The 22,840-nt window shown below is 42.9% G+C and overlaps 1 protein-coding gene across 4 annotated transcripts in view; it reads right to left on the reverse strand.

The window, feature by feature from the left end:
- The window catches only part of zzef1 (zinc finger, ZZ-type with EF hand domain 1), a 212,082-nt gene that overhangs the window by 14,715 nt on the left and 174,527 nt on the right, over window positions 1–22,840 (reverse strand). For all 4 annotated transcript variants that reach the window (XM_068007936.1, XM_068007937.1, XM_068007935.1 and 1 more), the window contains one exon: window positions 800–950. In XM_068007936.1, coding sequence (XP_067864037.1) covers window positions 800–950 — 151 coding nt within the window. The remainder of the gene's footprint in view (window positions 1–799; window positions 951–22,840) is intronic.

Consider the following 22,840-nt stretch of genomic DNA (forward strand, 5'->3'; position numbering starts at 1 on the left):
TACTATTTTACCAAATATTTTCAGGCCAGTTCGCACTGTATATATTAAAGCATAATTATTCAACATGACATGAAATGAAGCAATGGAAGGAGAAAAATGAGGGAGAAAGGTGGAATGGGGATGAGAACTTGAGAGAAAAACACACAGCCAGGAGACTAAAGCGACTGAATTAAAGCATATTATTTTGTGCTCCATCAACTAGCACTGAAACTCTTTAACTGGTAAATATTACACTGTGACTAGGACTGCAATGATTCTTTTAGAGATTTAAAGTTCTGATCAATCCAATACTAAATCTGTGTTTGCACTGATTCTAACTATTCAGGAGAGTGAAAGAACTAATAGTCCAATCTAACTTTGTGTTTTAAATTGGAGTATTTCCACAAGATGAACTCTCCACTAATATACCTTTTAAAAAGTATATATATATAAAACACATTTTACATGGTGTTTGCTTTCTCATCAGTCTTTAAAAATGTTAGCTTATGATAAGGTCTAAATTTAAAGTTAGGCATTATGAGAAAAATGACTTTTATTAAGGGAATTGATCTTGTTAGGGATGTTGATTATCTAGTGACTTTTTGGAAGCCAATCAGGACTGCTCCAGATCTACTTAATGAGGATTCTGTCAGAGTTTCCGTCTTTTAATAAAGCACTCATTGGGGGGTGGGCTCCATTATATTTCGGGTTTAGGACACACCATGGTAGCTGTACAAAACAGAAGCGGGCTGCACTAATTAACATCACAATGGTATGGAGAGTGTTTCCAGTGCACATTACTAGAAGTATTCTGTCTTACCGCTGCCTTGTTTTCTGCGATGAAGAACACTTCAGTCAGGGCTCGATGCAGAGGTGGAAGGATAAAAACTCCAGCCTGGTCTTGGCGTGCACTATTCTCCATCTTGGTGAAAAGCTGCCAGAGTGGCCTCAGCATGGTGAGGTCACAGCCACTGGGAAAGGAAAATAAAACAGAATTGAAAATATAACATGGCTTACTCCTTGATAGATAATAGCCTACTCAAGATGTCCTTTAATTCAGATCTACAGCCAGGGTAGGAACCAACATATCTGAACTGTCTCCAACAAAGATTAATGAATCATAAAAATATATGGTGGGACACCTGTGTACATCTAAACACTCAACTTTCCATCCTACATCAAAAGGTTGAAGGTGAATTTCTTATTATCATTTGGGAGTTCCAAATTTACTGCTTAAGCTTTATTTATCCCACAAGCCCATGGTTTATTTGCATTGACTTTTTAAATAATACGATAGATTTGCCAACTGTGGTATTTTATCCCCTAACGCTGTGATTTCGCCTCTATAGCCAATGCAAAGACATTAAACAAGACCATGAAACAATGATTCTGTGCAGCACTGCTTTCTGTGACACTAAGAAAAATGTAATTTCTTGATAGACAATCTTTTAAGTGCAGTGCAACATGGTGGTTGGAGGGAATATTACACCTTGTGTAATGTAGTTCATATGACTAAAGATGCAGTCGCAACAGAAAGCTTTGAATATTAAACTATTCATAGCAGAGGGGAATAAGTCAACGTATCATTTAATTCAATCGAACACATTACGCCTAGAGTTTTCCCAAATAAGACACTCCTTAATATAGCTGAAGATTTATACATATATGCCAACCGTTAGAGTTTCAACCCCATGTGTAGCTTGTTAGCACTTCACAAGGAAAGACAGCTTTTCTATTGGGATTGGTGAATGTCAAATTAATCAGAAGGCGAGACTGAAGGCCGCTGGAACTAAATCGGCAGTTGGCACCCATTAAAACCCAATCCCATTACTGACTCTAATTTCTGGTCACGTGTATACTGAAAGCAGAAAAGCTTTTAAAATGAGTTGATGGTTTGGAGAGTCGCACTTGCAGGCCTTTACTTTGTGTTTGTCCCCCAATATGCGTAACACATATATTTAACAGCTGTTAAATTGTAGCTTTTAAAATCTTGCCTCATTGTAGTTTTCTGGGCACTGGCCACCTGTGGTCTATGTGAAGGTTTAGGACTAGTTGAAGTGTTTTGTTTAAGTGATGGGGAGGTTGTTCCGTGATGTGAATGCATTAACTGGCTTTGAAAATTTCTGTCCCTAGCCGTGCAAAATTGAAAGAAATGAGCAAGATTGGAGTTGTGTTGAGTTTTTCTTCATATAAAAAATTACTGGGATTCCCTTACTTATAATTGTACAACAGTGCATTACTGTGATGTGAACTGCTCGTATGAGTATGCAGCACCAGATTATGTTTTTGAAGGCTGGTTTTATTTGCATTTTTAAAAATGCCTGTAATCTGTTGCACATATCCACTGCTCTGTGGAGATGGATGAATCCTTCCCATCTTTGGTCTCATGAGCCTAGTTAACTTTAAACATGTGCCCTCCAGCTCTGGTCAAAATCAAATAAATCAACATTCATTTCGTCTAGACTCCTCAGGATGTTAAAAGTCCGGTCAGCGTCCTCCCTCAATCTTTCCTCCAACGACAAGTCCAAGTCCCTTCTCATAAATTAGAGGTTTAAGATCCCAAATTATCACAGTCTTCGATGAACCCTCTACAATGCATTAAAGCCCTTCTAAAGATACGGTGCCCAGAACCGTACCTGCGATCTAAACAAGGTTAGATTGATTTGTTTTTACTTACGGTCAAGTGCCCTTTGGGTAGCTCATCTTATCTGTGGTGGTTCCACCCGTAATCTTTTTTAATCTATTGACAATTTTGGCCTACGCTCTCTGATCCCAGATGGAACCCTCACATCTCCTCCATTACTAAGTCTATCTCCAAGAAACTTTGTTTCCTCTTCCATGCCAAAGACTTTTCCCCTCAATAACTCTCAACTTGAACACTTCTCCACATTCCTCAACAGGCTACGAGAAAAAAAGCTAGTCATGTGACGAGCATTCCTTTTCTCATCTCTAGTTTCCAACCTCTCTCTGCCACAACCTTTATTTTATTAATACTATTATGGTCAATGCTTTTCTGAACTCTCCTTTCTGTTTCCTCCCAAGCTGCAAATTGGTCATCTTACACATTCTTCCTCTGTTCTGTATCCATAGTGTTGAAATCAAGACCAGAGAGTCTCCTACTAGAATTCATTCTTACCAAAGTCCTCGAAATTACAGATCTCGTTACCTCCCTCAGCATTTCCACATTTCAACAATGTACAGACTGTAAAATCCAAAACTGACATCACCTAATCACTACTTCCTGATGTACCCTCAGCTTCTTTCCTACTCCTTTCAACCTTGGCCTTGTCCTACACTATGGGCCTTGAATAAACTAAGCTTTTCAATTTAAAAAAAGGATCAAATGCTTACGATCATACAAAAATGACAGGCATGAAAAGACCAGCTGGTCTATCAAGCATGCCCAACACTCATGATGGCTGGAGCATCGTGACTAGACTCTTCCTATCTCTCCCCCGCCATGTAATCTGCAGGGAGAGTCAAAAGAAGAAAAACCCAGCGTCAAATAGGGAAAAAATATTCTGGAAAATTCATCTCCGACCTCCCTCAGGCGATCAAAACCAATACAGAAGATCACATGGACCATGTGTTACCTTCTTTTGCGGTGTGTCCTTCTACTCGACTATGTTTCCATTTTTTTTTTGACAGAATCCAACAGTCCCACAATTTCTGACCCCATCACTTAATTCAACACAAATTAGAGGCTCGAGGTGACAAAAAAAAAACAAATTGGTATAATACGTTTCAAATAATGGCGGCCCAGTTACCTATGTGTTTGACCATTTAGAGACCCTCACTTTGACAGTAAATTATAATCTGGAAGCTGCAGGGCAAAAGTTGCGGTAGAACCATAAGGAGAACAGTGTGAAAACAGCTAACACACCTATAAAACTGATCTGTACATAAGATCTAAAAATAGATTCGTGCGTGAAACATAGATGAACATGTAGCCAGGAGAGCAGACTATGGGTTTATTTACAAAACTTGGAAAGCCACCAAATAAAATAAAGACCCACTCGCTATTAGTTTGAATTCATTCTGCAACACATAGTGGACATTCAATTTCTAGATGTGGAGTATATACATTAAAATGCTCATTGGATGAACTAATCTTTTACAGAGAATAAATGTCCCTTTTTTTTTGGAGTAACTTCTGTCCCTTCCTCACCCCAACCGAAACCTCTCTGCCCATTCCTGGGTATGAAGATAGGTGACCTCCTCCTAAGTGTTAAGAAACTTTACCAGTGATCCAGAGCTCTCAATCCCTTAAAAAATCTCTATAGCAAAGTACGCAGCCTGTATCGTGAAAGGTACGGAGACACCCCTGAACAACCCATGGTTGTAATCAAGGCAATAGGATGCAGATAAAAACATATCACCTCGGTACTTTATTCTGCATGCACCCAAAAGCAAGATCATATTACGAAAATGTGCTTCAGAACTCATGCAGAATCAAGTGACACTTTCATATCAAAACGCATCATTTACTGTTCTAACCCTTTTAGTTAAACACAAAGACACCTCTGCACTTTTGTGCCTGAAACAATCAACACTATTTGCAACCTACAGATTAACAGTGAATTAAAACACCTGCAATATTCAGAAAATCTCTCACTAATCAGATGCGTCCAAAAATTGCTAATGATTAAATTTGATGCAGCCATATTTTAGTAATTGTCATGGTCTAGAAAAGGTCAGCATTTAATTAATGCAAACACAATGCTGCAATCTGAGTGCCAGAATAGAATTATCTGAGGCGGACAGCGTGTATGATCTCCTCACTCTGTGCCCATAGTTGACAGGAATCATCTTTTATGCCAGTGAACAGCTCTACGTAGACAATCAAAACCCTTCACATACACAGATGGTGGAACTCAAACGGCTTCCATGAGAGAGACTTGAAATGGCAAACAGTCTTTTACCAACTACTTAACTATAACACGATCAGGCATCAGCTAAAACATGCTGCCCCTCACATCTTTAACCTAATTTACAAAGGCAAATCCAAACTAGGCTGCTGAGGCACTAATTATGGGTGCCTGCTTGGGCAATGGGAAGTCTACCATACAATTCCCACTTTGTGACATATATTTCAAAAGTGACTTTGAATTTTTTTTTTTACTTTAGCCACAACTGTTATAGTTTGGGTTAACATTACATTTAAAAAAGTGTAAATAAAAGAACTACAGCAAGTACATTGTGCAGTGGGTGTGTTAATCTTGCAGACAATACACAAGTCAGATGCCATGTGAAGAGATAGAGGTGAAAACAGTGGGCATGGGAGGAGCAGGGGTCTTAGCAACACAAAAACAACATCTGAGGGATAGGTGCACATCTCCCTTTGTGTGGACTGGATGGCACATGAATCACATTTTTTTTCCTCCCCCTTCACATAAATGGATTCAGCGTTGATGATTGACCAGAAACACACTTGTGGGTGACTCAAAAGTAGCTTTTTACAACCCTCTCTGGATTTGGAATTCACTTAAATATATTGAGTTAAAGAAAGACCATTGGGGAGAATTACAAATGCCTGCTCATCAGATCTGTTTCTAGATGAGGAGAAATAACAATTTAGACACAAAGCCTTCACGGCCAGGTCCAATAAGACGAAATTACATGGTGCAGTACTGAGTTATCTCTTCACCACTGCCGGTCCGTGCGAAACATGAAATAGGAAGTGGACAATTTTCTTTGCATCAAAACAACATTTTCTTGCAGAGTGCATTTTACAATGGTAGTACCCTCTCCTGATTTAGAGATTATGTACCGACTCAGTTGTTTTGAAGACTTGGCAATTCAAGTACACGGTTATACAGACAGCAGACGGGTAAAATGCTCATGGTACAGGATTGATGGAGGGTGCATGGAAACTATCTTGGTGGCCAAAAATGGGTTGAATTTTTCCTCCCAATTGTTTGATTGGTGGCCAGAGTCACTTAGTCAGCTTGGAGCTATCAAGTCCCACTTTTGCTCTGTTTGCCACGTGACACTAAAATCCAATCAGCAATGTTAAATACGCTCGACAATTCCACAATAAACTTGGCTCAGTGCAAGCATGTTTGCCCTTGAGCCAGAAGGTTGTGGAGGTTTAAGCCTCGCTCCAGCATTTGAGGTTATAATCTAGGTTGATACTTTAGTGCAGTACTGAGGGAGTGCTGCATAGTCAGATGAGATGTTAACTCAAGGCCCCACCTGCCTGTGTAAGTGGACGTAAAAGATCACATGGCACTACTCTAAGAAAAGCAGGGAGTTCTCCCAATGTCCTGCTCAACATTTCTCCCCAAACCAATGCCAACATAAACCAGATTAACTGGTCATTCAGTTCATGGAATAATGATGCATGTAAAATTGGCTGGCACATTTACCCAGATAATTACAGTGATTGCACTTCATTCCTCCTGCCCTGCACTCTGAAAATTTCTTCCTAAAACCCTCCACCTTGCTAGTTGCCTCTTCTATCCTTCTTTTGGCCACCTCCCCTAATTCTGTCTCTCTTATTTTTATTCGTTCACGGGATGTGGGCGTCGCTGGCGAGGCCAGCATTTATTGCCCATCCCTAATTGCCCTTGAGAAGGTGGTGGTGAGCCGCCTTCTTGAACCGCTGCAGTCCGTGTGGTGACGGTTCTCCCACAGTGCTGTTAGGAAGGGAGTTCCAGGATTTTGACCCAGCGACAATGAAGGAACGGCGATATATTTCCAAGTCGGGATGGTGTGTGACTTGGAGGGGAACGTGCAGGTGATGTTGTTCCCATGTACCTGCTGCTCTTGTCCTTCTAGGTGGGAGAGGTCGCGGGTTTGGGAGGTGCTGTCGAAGAAGCCTTGGCGAGTTGCTGCAGTGCATCCTGTGGATGGTACACACTGCAGCCACAGTGCGCCGGTGGTGAAGGGAGTGAATGTTTAGGGTGGTGGATGGGGTGCCAATCAAGCGGGCTGCTTTATCTTGGATGGTGTCGAGCTTCTTGAGTGTTGTTGGAGCTGCACTCATCCAGGCAAGTGGAGAGTATTCCATCACACTCCTGACTTGTGCCTTGTAGATGGTGGAAAGGCTTTGGGGAGTCAGGAGGTGAGTCACTCGCCGCAGAATATCCAGCCTCTGACCTGCTCTAGTAGCCACAGTATTCATATGGCTGGTCCAGTTAAGGTTCTGGTCAATGGTGACCTCCAGGATGTTGATGGTGGGGGATTCGGCAATGGTAATGCCGTTGAATATCAAGGGAAGGTGGTTAGACTCTCTCTTGTTGGAGATGGTCATTGCCTGGCACTTATCTGGCACGAATGTTACTTGCCACTTATGAGCCCAAGCCTGGATGTTGTCCAGGTCTTGCTGCATGCGGGCTCGGACTGCTTCATTATTTGAGGGGATGCGAATGGAACTGAACACTGCGCAGTCATCAGCGAACATCCCCATTTCTGACCTTATGATGGAGGGAAGGTCATTGATGAAGCAGCTGAAGATGGTTGGGCCTAGGACACTGCCCTGAGGAACTCCTGCAGCAATGTCCTGGGGCTGAGATGATTGGCCTCCAACAAACACAACCATCTTCCTTTGTGCTAGGTATGACTCCAGCCACTGGAGAGTTTTCCCCCTGATTCCCATTGACTTCAATTTTACTAGGGCTCTTTGGTGCCACACTCGGTCAAATGCTGCCTTGATGTCAAGGGCAGTCACTCTCATCTCACCTCTGGAATTCAGCTCTTTTGTCCATGTTTGGACCAGGGCTGTAATGAGGTCTGGAGCCGAGTGGTCCTGGCGGAACCCAAACTGAGCATCGGTGAGCAGGTTATTGGTGAGTAAGTGCCGCTTGATAGCACTGTCGACGACACCTTCCATCACTTTACTGATGACTGAGAGTAGACTGATGGGGCGGTAATTGGCCGGATTGGATTTGTCCTGCTTTTTGTGGACAGGACACACCTGGGCAATTTTCCACATTGTCGGATAGATGCCAGTGTTGTAGCTGTACTGGAAAAGCTTGGCTAGAGGCGCAGCTAGTTCTGGAGCACAAGTCTTCAGCACTACAGCTGGGATGTTGTCGGGGCCCATAGCCTTTGCTGTATCCAGTGCACTCAGCCGTTTCTTGATATCACGTGGAGTGAATCGAATTGGCCGAAGACTGGCTTCCATGATGGTGGGGATATCGGGAGGAGGCTGAGATGGATTATCCACTCGGCACTTCTGGCTGAAGATGGTTGCAAACGCTTCAGCCTTGTCTTTTGCACTCATATGCTGGAATCAGCCATCATTGAGGATGGGGATGTTTGCAGAGCCTCCTCCTCCCGTTAGTTGTTTAATTGTCCACCACCATTCACGACTGGATGTGGCAGGACTGCAGAGCTTTGATCTGATCCGTTGGTTGTGGAATCGCTTAGCTCTGTCTATAGCATGTTGCTTTCGCTGTTTAGCATGCATGTAGTCCTGAGTTGTAGCTTCACCAGGTTGGCACCTCATTTTTAGGTACGCCTGGTGCTGCTCCTGGCATGCTCTTCTACACTCCTCATTGAACCAGGGTTGATCCCCTGGCTTGTTGGTAATGGTAGAGTGAGGAATATGCCGGGCCATGAGGTTACAGATTGTGCTGGAATACAATTCTGCTGCTGCTGATGGCCCACAGCGCCTCATGGATGCCCAGTTTTGAGCTGCTAGATCTGTTCTGAATCTATCCCATTTAGCACGGTGGTAGTGCCACACAACACGTTGGATGGTGTCCTCAGTGCGAAGACGGGACTTCATCTCCACGAGGACTGTGCGGTGGTCACTGCTACCAATACTGTCATGGACAGATGCATTTGCGACAGGTAGATTGGTGAGGACGAGGTCAAGTAAGTTTTTCCCTCGTGTTGGTTCGCTCACCACCTGCCGCAGGCCCAGTCTGGCAGCTATGTCCTTCAGGACTCGGCCAGCTCGGTCAGTGGTGGTGCTACCGAGCCACTCTTGGTGATGGACATTGAAGTCCCCCACCCAGAGTACATTTTGTGCCCTTGCTACCCTCAGTGCTTCCTCCAAATGGTGCTCAACATGGAGGAGGACTGAAGATGGTAATCAGCAGGAGGTTTCCTTGCCCATGTTTGACCTGATGCCATGAGATTTCATGGGGTCCGGAGTCAATGTTGAGGACTCCCAGGGCCACTCCCTACTGACTGTATATCACTGTTCCACCACCTCTGGTGGTTCTGTCCTGCCGGTGGGACAGGACATACCCAGGGATGGTGATGGAAGAGTCTGGGACGTTAGCTGAAAGGTATGATTCTGTGAGTATGGCTATGTCAGGCTGTTGCTTGACTAGTCTGTGGGACAGCTCTCCCAATTTTGGCACAAGTCCCCAGATGTTAGTAAGGAGGACCTTGCAGGGTCGACTGGGCTTGGTGTTTTGCCGTTGTCGTGTCCGGTGCAGAGTGGTCCGATGCCGGGTGGTCCGTCCAGTTTTATTCTTATTATGACTTTTCGTAGCGAGATTTTACAACTGAGTGGCTTGCTAGGCCATTTCAGAGGGCAATTAAGAATCAACCACATTGCTGTGGGTCTGGAGTCACATATAGGTCAGACCGGGTAAGGACGGCAGGTTTCCTTCCCTAAAGGACATTAGTGAACCAGATGGGTTTTTACGACAATCCGGTAGTTTCATGGCCATCATTACTGATGCTGGTATTTTAATTCCAGATTTTTTTTTATTTAATTGAATTTAATTAATTAATTGAATTTAAATTCGCCAGCTGCCGTGGCGGGATTTGAACTCATGATTCTGGATTTTAGTCCAGGCCTCTGGATTACTAGTCCAGTAACATAACCACTATGCTACCGTATCCTGGTGGGATACAGTATACAAGTGATTTGAGACATGACATGTGGTATGTGTAACAGGCTTGGGAGGAACGGGTGACTTTGGACCGATGGTTCCCAAAGCTCTCCACCACTGTGGTTTTCCTCACCTCATGTCTGAGTCTGTTGTAGACTAACTGATAGAGACTGACTGCCATGATTAGTCAACAACTCCATTATCGTTGCATCATGCAACTACCAGGATGATAGAAGGTGACCTTGTTGGATATTGGTCTTTTTTCATCCAGCAATTCCTATGTTCCTATGATTCTACATCCCACTTCTGCACTTGGGAACTGCAAGTTGTTGGGACAAATAATACAATACCATAGACACATGCAGCATAAATTAGTTAGGTGATATGTATTTGGTGTTATGATTAGGGTTACTTCTTATTACTTTTTGTTTGTGCTCACTGAAAAATTAGCCTTAATAAGTAAGATGTCCTCACTTCGTATGAACCAAAATTTGACCATATTAGAAATAGCATTGGGGCAGGGTGAACAATGTTCTCTCAGTTTCAATCCACCAGTAAAAAGCACTGTGCTGACAGACCACAGCTCTCCAGGAGAAATTAAGGCAACTAAAAGCCGACAATTCCCCTGGAACTGATGGCTTACATCCTAGGGTTCCAAAAGAAGTGGCTGCAGAGATAGTGGATGCAATGGTTGTGATCTTCCAAAATTCTCTAGATTCTAGAACGGTCCCAGTGGATTGGAAGGTAGCAAATGTAACCCCGCTATTTAAAAAAGGAGAGAGAGAAAACAGGGAACGACAGGTCAGTTAGCCTGACATCAGTCGTCAGGAAAATGCTGAAATCCATCATTAAGGAAGTGCTAACAGGGCACTTAGAAAATCATCATTGACCCACTATTTTCCAATCCTCTCTGGATACAGGCGTGCTGCCAGAGGATTGGAGGACTGCTAACGTTGTGCCATTGTTTAAAAAGAGAGCGAGGGATAGACTGAGTGATTACAGGCCAGTCAGTCTAACCTCGGTGATGGGCAAATTATTGGAATCAATTCTGAGGGACAGGATAAACAGTCACTTAGAAAGGCACGGAGTAATCAAGGAGTCAGCGTGGATTTGTTAAGGGAAGGTCATGTCTGACTAACTTAATTGAATTTTTTCAGGAGGTAACAAGAAGGGTCGATGAGGGTAGTGCATTTGAGGTAGTAAATTTGGATTTTAGCAAGGCTTTTGACAAGGTCCCACATGGCAGACTGGTCAAAAAAGTACAAGCCCATGGGATCCAAGGGAGAGTGGCAAGGTGGATCCAAAACTGGCTCAGTGCCAGGAAGCAAAGGGTAATGGCCGACAGGCGTTTTGTGACTGGAAGGCTGTTTCCAGTGGGGTTCCACAGGGCTCAGTACTATGTTCCTTGCTTTTTGTGATATATATTAATGAGTTGGACTTAAATGTAGGGGGCACGATTAAGAAGTTTGCAGATGATACAAAAATTGGCCGTGTGGTTGATAGTGAGGAAGAAAGCTGTAGACTGCAGGAAGATATCAATGGACTGGTCAGGTGGGCAGTAAAATGGCAAATGGAATTCAATCCGGAGAAGTGTGGGGTAATACATTTGGGGAGGGCAAACAAGGCAAGGGGGTACACAATAAATGGAAGGATACTGAAAGGTGTAGAGGAAATGAGGGACCTTGGAGTGCATGTCCACAGATCCCTGAAGGTAGCAGGACAGGTAGATAAGGTGGTTAAGAAGGCATATGGAATAATTTCCTTTATTAGCCGAGGCACAGAATAAGAGAGCAGGGAGGTTATGCTGGAACTGTATAAAACACTGGTTAGGCCACAGCTTGAGTACTGTGTACAGTTCTGGTCACCACATTACAGGAAGGATGTAATTGCACTAGAGAGGGTACAGACGCGATTTATGAGGATGTTGCCGGGACTGGAAAATTTTAGCTATGAGGAAGATTGAATAGGCTGGGGTTGTTCTCTTTGGAACAGGGGAGGCTGAGGGGTGATTTAATTGAGGTGTACAAAATTATGAGGGGCCTAGATAGAGTGGATAGGAAGGATCTATTTACCTTAGCAGGGAGGTCAATAACCAGGGGAATAGATTTAAATTGATTGGTAGAAGGATTAGAGGGAAGCTGAGGAAAAATGTTTTCACCCAGAGGGTGTTGGGGGTCTGGAACTGACTGCCTGAAAGGGTGGTAGAGGCAGAAACCCTCAACTCATTTAAAAAGTACCTGGATGTGCACCTGAAGTGCCGTGACCTTCAAGGCTACGGACCAAGTGCTGGAAAGTGGGATTAAGCTGGGTGGCTCATTTTCGGCTGGCGCGGAGACGATGGGCCGAAAGGCCTCCTTCTGTGCTGTAAATTTTCTATGATTCTATGAAAATCATAATACGATTAGGCAGAGTCAACATGGTTTTATGAAAGGGAAATAGTGTTTGACAAATCTGTTAGAGTTTTTTGAGGACGTAACTAGCAGGGCAGATAAAGGGGAACCAGTGGATGTAGTATATTTGGATTTTAAAAAGGCATTCAATAATGTGCCACACAAATGGTTGTTACATAAGATAAGGGCTCATGGAGTTGGGAGTAATCTATTAGCATGGATAGAGGATTGGTTAACGGACAGAAAACAGAGTAGGAATAAACGGGTCATTTTTGGGTTGGCAGGCTGTAACTAGTGGGGTGCCGCAAGGATCGGTGCTTGGGCCTCAGCTATTTACAATCTATATTAATGACTTAGATGAAGGGACCAAGTGTAATGTATCCAAGTTTGCTGATGATACAAAGCTAGGTGGGAAAGTAAGCTGTGAGGAGAACACAGAGTCTCCAAAGGGATATGGACAGGTTAAGTGAGTGGGCAAGAAGGTGGCAGATAGAGTATAATGTGGGGAAATGTGAGGTTATTCAATTTGGTAGGAAGAATAAAAATAAGAATATTTTTTAAATGGTGTGAAACTATTAAATGTTGGTGATCAGAGATTTGGGTGTCCTTGTACACTAATCACAGAAGGTTAACCTGCAGGTACAGCAAGCAATTACGAAGGCAAATGGTATGTTGTACTCCAACCCCCTCGCAATAAAAGACCAAGAGTAAGAAAGCCTTGCTACAATTGTACAGGGCTTTGGTGAGACCACACCTGGAGTACTGTGCACGGTTTTGGTTTCCTTATCTAAGGAAGGATATACTTGCCTTAGAGGCGATGCAACGAAGCTTCACTAGATTGATTCCTGGGTTGAGAGGGTTGTCCTATGAGGAAAGATTGAGTAGAATGGGCCTATACTCTCTGGAGTTTAGAAGAATGAGAGGTGATCTCATTGAAACATATAAGATCTGAGAGGGCTTGACAGGGTAAATGTGGAGAGGCTGTTGCTCCTGGCTGGAGAGTCTAGAACTAGGAGGCGTAGTCTCAGGATAAGGGGTGGGCGATTTAGGACTGAGATGAGGACGAATTTCTTCACTCAGAGGGTGGTGAATCTACCCCAGAGGGCTGTGGATACTCAGTCGTTGAGTATATTCAAGTCTGAGATCGATAGATTTTTGGACTCTAAGGGAATCAAGGGATACGGGGATAGGGCGAGAAAGTGGAATTGAGAGCAAAGATCAGCCATGATCTTATTGAATGGTGGTGCAGGATCGAGGGGCCGTACGGCCTACCCCTGCTCCTATTTCTTATGTTCTAGCTCAGGCAAAACCACCAATTTGTGTTTATTTAAAAAGCAGAAAAACACAGAAGATGAAATTACCAGGTATAAAAAAAGTTGTTAATTTTCACTTATTTTAAATGTTTTTTTCTTGAACCAAAATAACAATCTTTGAAGGGACTTTTTGGGTAGGTGCACACGACTAAACTAACTAAGTCTTGCCTCATTGCAGTGACCTGTATAGGTAATGGAACTGAACTAAAGAACTAGGGAGAGCTGGTCCCATGTATGCCCAGATTCAGACAGCTCCTGGTTATAGAACTGTCAATCAAGATAAATTTGAACGGTATAAGGGTTGCCATCTCAAGCTACTGGCACACCTTCAAGACAAAGCAAATCAGAGTCTTGCTCGCAGACCACTATTAAAGAGAGTGGCATGTTTTTTTTCCAAACTGACTGCAGGTACTGATCGACAAGAGATTTGCAGAGGCCTGGAATAATTGTGAATACAATGGACTAACCAGAGGCAAATGACAGGCTGGTGATCCATATCAAAATCTTCTATCACCTTTGCCTGAGGAAGGAGAAAATCTCCGAAAGCTTGTGAATTTAAAATAAAATTGCTGGACTATAACTTGGTGTTGTAAAATTGTTTACAATTGTCAACCCCAGTCCATCACCGGCATCTCCACATCATTCTATCACCTAGTTGGAGATTTGCATTTTCTTAACACCTGTTAGGCAAACAAATAGCTTAGTCCTAAGTAACCATACGTCTGTCAGGAAAATACAAATTAACCCATCAATTGTCCTTTAGATGATGTATAATTTGATTAGCTATGGTTATAAAATCATAGAATTTTGCAGCACAGAAGGAGGCATCATGTCTGTGCTGGCTCTTTGAAAGAGCGATCCAGTTAGTTTCACTCTGCTCTGCAAATTTTTCCTTTTGAAAGTTACTATTGAATCTGCTTCCACCAGCCTTTCAGCCACTGCATTCCAGATCATTACAACTCGCTGGGTAAAAAAAGTCCTCATCTCCCCTCTGATTCTTTTACCATTTATCTTAAATCTCTGGTTATCGACCCACATGTCATTGGAAACAGTTTTTCCCTATGTTCAAAGGACTTCTGTGGAGATCCAAAGCCAGCAATGAATTCCTGATGCAATTTACCACTGTAATGACTTCAGATGGAGCAGTGTGCTGTCATACACACACAGAAAAACTGTAGCAAACCCGTCAGCTATCAGGTTACACAAACCAATTTAGATTTGCCCATGTTGACTTTTATAGAAAGATAAGATGTAGAATTTATGATTTCAAATTGGTTGAACCCTGGATCATTACAAAATGAAGCCAATAAAATAGCAATATTTTTAAAAACACAAAATTTGATTTCTTTAGCAATTAATCTTCATGTTATTTGCTGTGCGCAATTTCCCTGTGACACGCTTCGGAAATGCTGCATTTCTCAGCAATAAAAGTGAATACACTTCAAAAGTACTTCATTGGCTGTAGTGCTCTGGGATGTCCTGAGGTTGTTAAAGGTCTGTCGTTAAAGGTCTGTCTCTCTGTCTTAACACAAATAGGGCTATAGCTCCACGTGGATTTATAGTTCACACTAATCATTCTAGCACTTCCCAGTTTTCTTGACTGTAGCCTGATTGAAGACATCTTTCATTCCACAAGGTCCTTATAGATGGGGAAGGCCATTCGGCCCATCTTAATTCATCCAACAATCCTATGCGCCCTCCATTGCTGCGTCTAATTGTTTAAATGATTTTAGGATTTTCACCACCACTCTGCCTGGAGTCCATTCCAAGTTGGTCACTGCGTGAAGGACTACCTCCTAATAGCAGTCCTAAAGTTACTTTTTACTACTTTGAACCTGTATCCCATTGTCCTACTCCCACTGTTTATTTTAAAGTAGTATTCAAGATTAACCTTTTCCATGCTATTTACTATCCTATACACCACTCTAAGATCACCTCACAAGATTCCTCCTTTCCAGGCTGAAAAGCCCAACTCTCTCCAGTCTTTCCTTATAACTCAGCCCCGATACTAGGGATCAACCTCGTGGCTCTTATCTGAACTGTCTCCAGCTCTTGAAGGTCTCCCTTATATCTCTGGACACAGTACTCATGGTGCGGTCTGACCAGAGTGTTGTACAGTTTGATCACAACTTCTGTGACTTGGCTTTGTTCCGTCCACTGTTGCAGTTGTAACCACGAAGGTTAACTACTGGTGATCGCTAGCTATTCTTTGCTGGTGATAATGGGCCATCAGGCACCCCACTGCATTCTCAGAGACAATGCTACCAAAAATAAAAGATTTTCGAGAAGAAAACCAACTGTTGTGGCTGGCACATTGGGGTAAATTTTCTTCTAAATGGTTTCATTTTGCAAATTTCAAGATCCGGCGTGAATTTGCATGCCAATACTAGTTGGAACTATCAGTCCTTTTCACGCTATTATATCTATATTTGGTCCTTAAAATTCCATAGTTACTGCCCCCCATTTCAGATTATGAGCTCTTTAAAATTAACTTGTTAAAAAAAAAACTTTCAATCTCTCTAAAGGGAAGCGTTCCCTGGTTAGATTTGTACTAAGCCCTATTCTCTATGTTTTCATAAATGGTACTTCCCCGCCTGATCGTCATGCCAGCTGATATAGTGAATGGTTCCATCTCCACAGGCACTACCCTGTTCCCTTTCAAAACCAATATATTAGGGTAATATATTAGCATGGATAGAGAATTAGTTAAAAGACCAAAAACAGAGAGTAGGGATAAACAGGTCATTCTCAGGTTGGTAGGCTGTAACTAGTGGGGTACCGCAAAGATCAGTGCTTGGGCCTCAGCTATTTACAATCTATATTAATGACTTGGATGAAGGGACCGTGTGTGATGGATCCAAGTTTGCTGATGATACAAAGCTAGGTGGGAAAGTAAGCTGTGAGGAAGATACAAAGAGTCTTCAAAGGGATATAGAAAGATTGAGTGATTGGGCAAGAAGGTGGCAGATGGAGTATAATGTGGGGAATTGTGAGGTGATTCACTTTGGTAGGAAGAAAAGAAAAACAGAATATTTTTTAAATGGTGAGAAACTGTTAAATGTTGGTGTTCAGAGAGACTTGAGTGCCCTTGTATAAGAAACACAAAAAGTTAGCATGCAGGTACAGCAGGCAATTAGGAAAGCAAATGGCATGTTGGCCTTTATTGCAAGGGGGTTGGAGTATAATAGTAGGGAAGTCTTACTACAGTTGTACAGGGCTTTAGTGAGACCTCACCTGGAGTACTGCGTACAGTTTTGGTCTCCTTATCTAAGAAGTGATATACTTGCCTTAGAGGCGGTGCAACGAAGGTTCACGAGATTAATTCCTGGGTTGAGAGGGTTGTCCTATGAAGAGAGGTTGAGTAAAACGGGCCTATACTCTCTGGAGTTTAGAAGAATGAGAGGTAATCTCATTCAAATATACAAGATTCTGAGGGGGCTTGACAGGGTAGATGCTGAGAGATTGTTTCCCCTGGCTAGAGAGTCTAGAACTAGGGGTCACAGACGCAGGATAAAGGGTCGGCCAATCAAGACTGAGATGAGGAAGAATTTCTTTACTCAGAGGTTTGTGAATCTTTGGAATTCTCTACCCCCGAGGGCTGTTGATACTGATTCGTTGAGTATATTCAAGGCTGAGATGGATAGATTTTTGGACTCTAGGGGAATCAAGGGATATGGGGATCGGGGGGGGGGAAAGTGGAGTCGATGTCAAAGATCAGCCATGATCTGAATGAATGGCGGAGCAGGCTCAAGGGGCCGTAAGGCCTACTCCTGCTCCTATTTCTTATGTTCTTACCACTGTAATCACTCCCTCCTCAAAAAACCCACCCTTGAACCCTTGGTCCTTACTAACCACAATCCCAATCTCCAACCTCCTTTTCCAATCCAAAGTTCTCGAACAACATTGTCACCTCCTAAATCCATTCCCATCTCTCCTGCAATTTTTCAAGTAGGCTTCCATCCCTTCTACAGCACTGAATGACATTCTCCATGACCACATTAGCCCTCCTAATCCTCTATGCAGTTTTCGACTTGGTGAACCACACCATCTTCCTCCAATGCCTTTCCTCCACCGTGGGACCTGCCCACACTTGGTTCCACTCTTATCCAATCATAGCCAGAGCATCTGTAGCAATGAGTTCTCTTCCCACCCCTGTCTCAGGCTTCTCTTCCTCATTTAAGCACTGGCCATTGGTATCATCCGCAGACATACGGTCAGCTTCCACACGTATGCTGATGATATGCAGCTCTACTTCTCTACCATCTCTCTCAACCCTTCCACTGTCTCTGTACTGTCAGACTGCGTGTCTGACATCCAGTTTTAGATGAACTTTAATTTCCTCCGGCTAAATATTGGGAAGACCAAAGCCATCATTTTTGCTCTAACCACAAACTCCAGTCCCTTGCCACCAACTAAAGCTGAACCAGAATGTTTGCACCTTGGTATCCTGTTTGACTTGAGCTGAGTTTGAAATCCCACATCTTCTCCATCATAAAGATTGCCCAGTTCCATCTCTGCTCCTACGGTAGCCTATCATCCACTAAAACCCTCATATGTGCCCTCGTCACCTCCAGACTTGATTACTCTTCAGTCTCCCATTCCCCATCCTTCACCCTCCATATACTACAGCTTATCCAAAACTCTGCTGCCAAATCCTATTCCTGCACCAAGTCCCAATTGCCCCAACACTGGCTCCCTGTTCCCCAATGCTTCAAATGTAAAATTCTTGTCCTTGTGTTTAATTCCCTTCATGGCCTCACCCCCTTTCCATCTCTTTAACCTCCTCCAGCTCTACAGGTTATTGCAGCCATCTCAAACATTCCCAGGCTTGGTGTATCACACGATATGCATTGCAGGAAGATTGAAAGAAAGCAGAGCCTGTGGAAAAAAATCTCCCAATCTCAGATTTATTGCTTCTATCTGGCAAGAACCCTTTGGGTGTGCCTATACTCCAAATTTGGTGTTGAAGTGAAGCAGTTTCTGTACAAATGCTGAATCAGATCAGCAGTCAGACTCCTCTTTTGGGAACCTGAAGTGAACCAGAAGCAGAAACCCCTCCATGCATTGTAAATGCTATCTTCAGGAGTTCAGGCTCCCAGTAAAAACTTCCTGAAACATGTAGTGTTGGAGACATAAGTTCAACTCACCAAGTGAAGGTTTTCCTTCCTCTCACCAGATGGTTTACAGCAATTGTGATTTCCCTACAAATTAGAATGGATTTGCAGAGTATGTTGCCAGCAATTCCAGTAGGTTGGCTATTTACTCCCCCCTTTTATATTGCATGTCGCTGCTTTGAATTTATTACAAAAAATAGCTGATCACCCCCTGGGATGCTCACATGTGGTCTGGAGCACCATTGTGAAGTTCAGCTTCCAAACTGGCCTGTCCCTTTAAGGCCTCTGCTCAGAAAGTCCTTGGGGGTATGTGGTCTCAATGGGTCATGAGGCCAGTTACAGACTAGTTCTTGTTGGAAGTTTCTCTAGACTGGCTACTGCTTGGCTGCTCTCATTATCTCAATTATTTTAACAACTTTCCCCAGTTATCTAAAAAAAATCAGAAAGTAATGCTGTTGCCATTTACAGCTCATCTAGACCATCTTTTGTTTCTTAACTTGTCCCATTACCACCCTCCATGCCTTGCACCATCATCCCTTTTGTCATTTAATCACTCCAGCCCTCCACCCTATCACAGACCTTCCCTTTTGTTCTTTCCTCCCCCTTGTCGAAGGAAGGATTTTTCCTGCAATCTTCAGTTCCTTGCTTCTCACCACCTCTGCCACCAGAGGCAGCCAGAGGGGCTTCACAGGGGTCACTGCTCTTGTAATGTTTCATTACAGACTCCCAGTCAAAAGCTACTGAAATAAATTGCTAAGATTTCAGGCATTGAGTTGCTTCAGAACAGTTTGTTTATAATCTAAGTATTGTAATGCTACACTCGCTGCATTGTGCTTCTGTGTAAATATCTTACTTGTAAATAAATCTATTAGTTTTAGCCTAAATATTATGGCCTGGCAGTGATATTTACCTCTTCTTGGAGCAGACAGGTAAGCGTGGTAGGCAGCCCATGTGCGCATCGTTACATAACAATACAGTGAAAGTGTGATCATTATGTTAGCCCGGTGACATGCTAGTCCATCACAACATGCATAACATTGCAAGTACAGTTGATGGAAGATTGGGTCTCCTTATGGGAGCTGCCTTTTATGCTGTGAATCCAAGCTGAAGGAGTTGCGAGAGATCCTGAATTGTAACAGGAGTGGCAGACGAATTGCTACTAATAAAAGTTACAAAATCTCACCAATTAAGCAGCAAATCTGGCAAATGCAAGTTGTTGTTGTCTTGGAATCTGACAGGCAGCCACCAGATCATAGGATAACTTTATAGCCTCTGAAGTCATTAAAAAGTAAACAAAAAGGATCTTTTTGTTTGCTGACTTGGGGAGGGTTACAGATATATTGGAAATCACTGGCTTCTTCTAGAAGTATTAAGGTACCGCAATACAACAAATCCCGGTACATCTACACTAGCCGCTTGTGCTGTGGCTAGCTGCTGAGCAGTTTTTTCCATTACTTCATCAAACCACCCAAGTAAAACAACTTCTCTTTGCATCTCACACATATTATGCAGATGCAACCATTGTGGGACAAATATTACAACCACAAAAGACATCTTCTTTCAGCATGTCAGAAATTCACTCAATCACCATTCTTGCACGTGGCAACTTGAAGTAAAGATGGTTATTAGCAATTGTTTTCAGAAGGCATGCATGCATAATCAGCACATCAAAGCCATTCATACACACAACGTAGGAACAGAAGTAGGCCATTCAGCCCCTCGGGCCTGTTCCGCCATTCAATTAGATCATGGTTGATCTGTATCTTAATTCCATCTATCCGTCTTCATTCCATTTCCCTTGATACTCTTACCCAACAAAAATCTATCAATCTCAGTTTTGAAATTTTCAATTGACCCCCAGCCTCAACAGTTTTTTTGGGGAGTGTTTCAGATTTCCACTACCCTTTGTGTGAAGAAGTGCTTCCTGACATCACCCCTGAACAGCCTAGCTCTAATTTTATGGTTATGCCTCCTTGTTTTGGACTCCCCCCACCAGAGGAAATAATTGGTCCCTATTTATCCTATCATATCTTTAATCATCTTAAATAACTCAATTAGATCACCCCTTAATCTTCTATACGCAAGGGAATACAAGCCTCGTCTATGAAACCCCTTTAGCCCCAGTATCATATTGTGGTGAATCTGCACTGCACCCCCTCCAAGGCCAATATATCCTTCCAAGGTGCAGTGCACAGAACTAAATGCAGTACGCCAGATGGGGTCTAACCAGAGCTCTACAATGGTTGCATTGAACAATGTTCCATTTGCACCCTTGGTATATAATGGAGAGCTTGCCAACATGTGTGCATCATGGCTTTTCCTAGGCATTCAACACTTGTATTCCAGAAAAGTAAATGGGGGCAGCAACTGCAAAATCTTTGAATACCAACCTCTGCGATTACAGAAATTCATGGGATCTTGCTGTAGTGGCAATATTGGAACACGAGTTCTAACTACTGCAACAGCTGTTTAAGGGAAACCTGTTTTCATTTAAAAAACTGTCACAATCTGAGCTAGTTCCCCCCATGGCACCTTAATGAACCCCACAATGGGAGAACTTCAACTATTGTTATGTAAACGTCATGCACAATTACACATATGGTAAAGCATCAGACTGAAGAAATGTGCAAGCACACACAAGTCAGGATGTCACCAGTCTCCACACAGTCAGGACCACCCAGCCTCTGCTGGAACAGAATGATGAAAAGCAGTGACTGCACAGTTCTGCTAAAATGAAAAAGAAAGTTTCCCTACTCAGAGCAATGCTGCATGGAGCTCCAGGTGTAACTGCCTTCATCATACTTTCCTCTCAAAATTGCTTTTTCACAAGATACTGCTAGTGATGGTCTGTTTGCCAGTATCTGTTGCATGGTAACAAGATATTGAGTTGTTTCTGATTCAAATCTATGACTGGAGCATTTTGGGATAACAAACTTTCTGCCATGCTGCATCTAAGCTCTCTGATCGTCGCACGCCTCTGATCTGTATTGCATATAGGTACATTACAATAGTGACTTCAATAAGTTCTTAATTGGCTGTAAAGTGCTTTGGGACGTTCCGAGGTCATGAAAGGCGCTATTTATATGCAGGTTCTTTCTTCATGTAATCATTTATCGACAGCACCTACTGTTGCTAGCAATGGGGAAATTACATTTCATGGAACTCAGTTATATTTCTATTAAAAATTGCCATATTATGCTGCAATGATACAAGGATTTGGAAAAGGCTGCTTCTGTATAAATGTATCGGCCAAATGACAACGTAACTTTAAATTCCAGGACTTCACCGCATGTCACACAGATGGTGCTGACATTGATAACTTGTAACAGGAGTAGAACTGGAAACCAGCTCCAGAATCAGGGACTGGTAGCAACCGTTAGAAACTGGTTTTCCACACTCGCGTGTAACAGTGCAGTATAACTCCACATTTAGGGTAAGAGTTTTGCAAGGTGTGGGGGGTGGGGGGGGGGGGGGGGAGAAGAGGAGAGGGAATAGGATGAGAAGAGTGCAGCTGTCTCAGCATCTGCCAAATTTGCTAATGGCAACCACGGTCCAGTGTAGAATATCTGGCAGGTATGTTAGTCACCCCATCAAAATCACAAATTACATTTCACGTCCTGTGGCAACATATCCTTTTGATATATGGCAGTGGTGAAAACATGCCATTCATTTTGTTCAGTCATTGCAGCTGAGACAACAGGTCAATAGATAGAGGAATTGAGATTTAGGCCATGAGTTAGTGGGCTGATTGGTCCAATCAGAAAGCCATGTAAATATTGAGGTGGGGGGTGGGTGAAGCAAGGGGTAAAGGCAATTGATTTCCATCAACATGGTGACAATTATTTATGATATTCGTTAAAAAAGGTTTGGAGAGAATGGGGCCCATTTCCAAATATCACGCTCCGTTTAAATACATCGTTTGTTTCCAAAAGATATAGGACTCACTGAATACCAGCTATATTTGGACTATGTAGATGAGGGCAGTGCAGTAGACGTGGTCTACATGGACTTTAGCAAAGCCTTTGACAAGGTACCGCATGGTAGGTTGTTACATAAGGTTAAATCTCACGGGATCCAAGGTGAGGTAGCCAATTGGATACAAAATTGGATTGACAGAAGACAGAGGGTGGTTGTAGAGGGTTGTTTTTCAAACTGGAGGCCTGTGACCAGCGGTGTGCCTCAGGGATCGGTGCTGGGTCCGCTGTTATTTGTTGTTTATATTAATGATTTGGATGAGAATTTAGGAG

This window comes from Heptranchias perlo, chromosome 28 (genome assembly GCF_035084215.1).
Source record: "Heptranchias perlo isolate sHepPer1 chromosome 28, sHepPer1.hap1, whole genome shotgun sequence".
Taxonomy (NCBI): Eukaryota; Metazoa; Chordata; class Chondrichthyes; order Hexanchiformes; family Hexanchidae; genus Heptranchias; species Heptranchias perlo.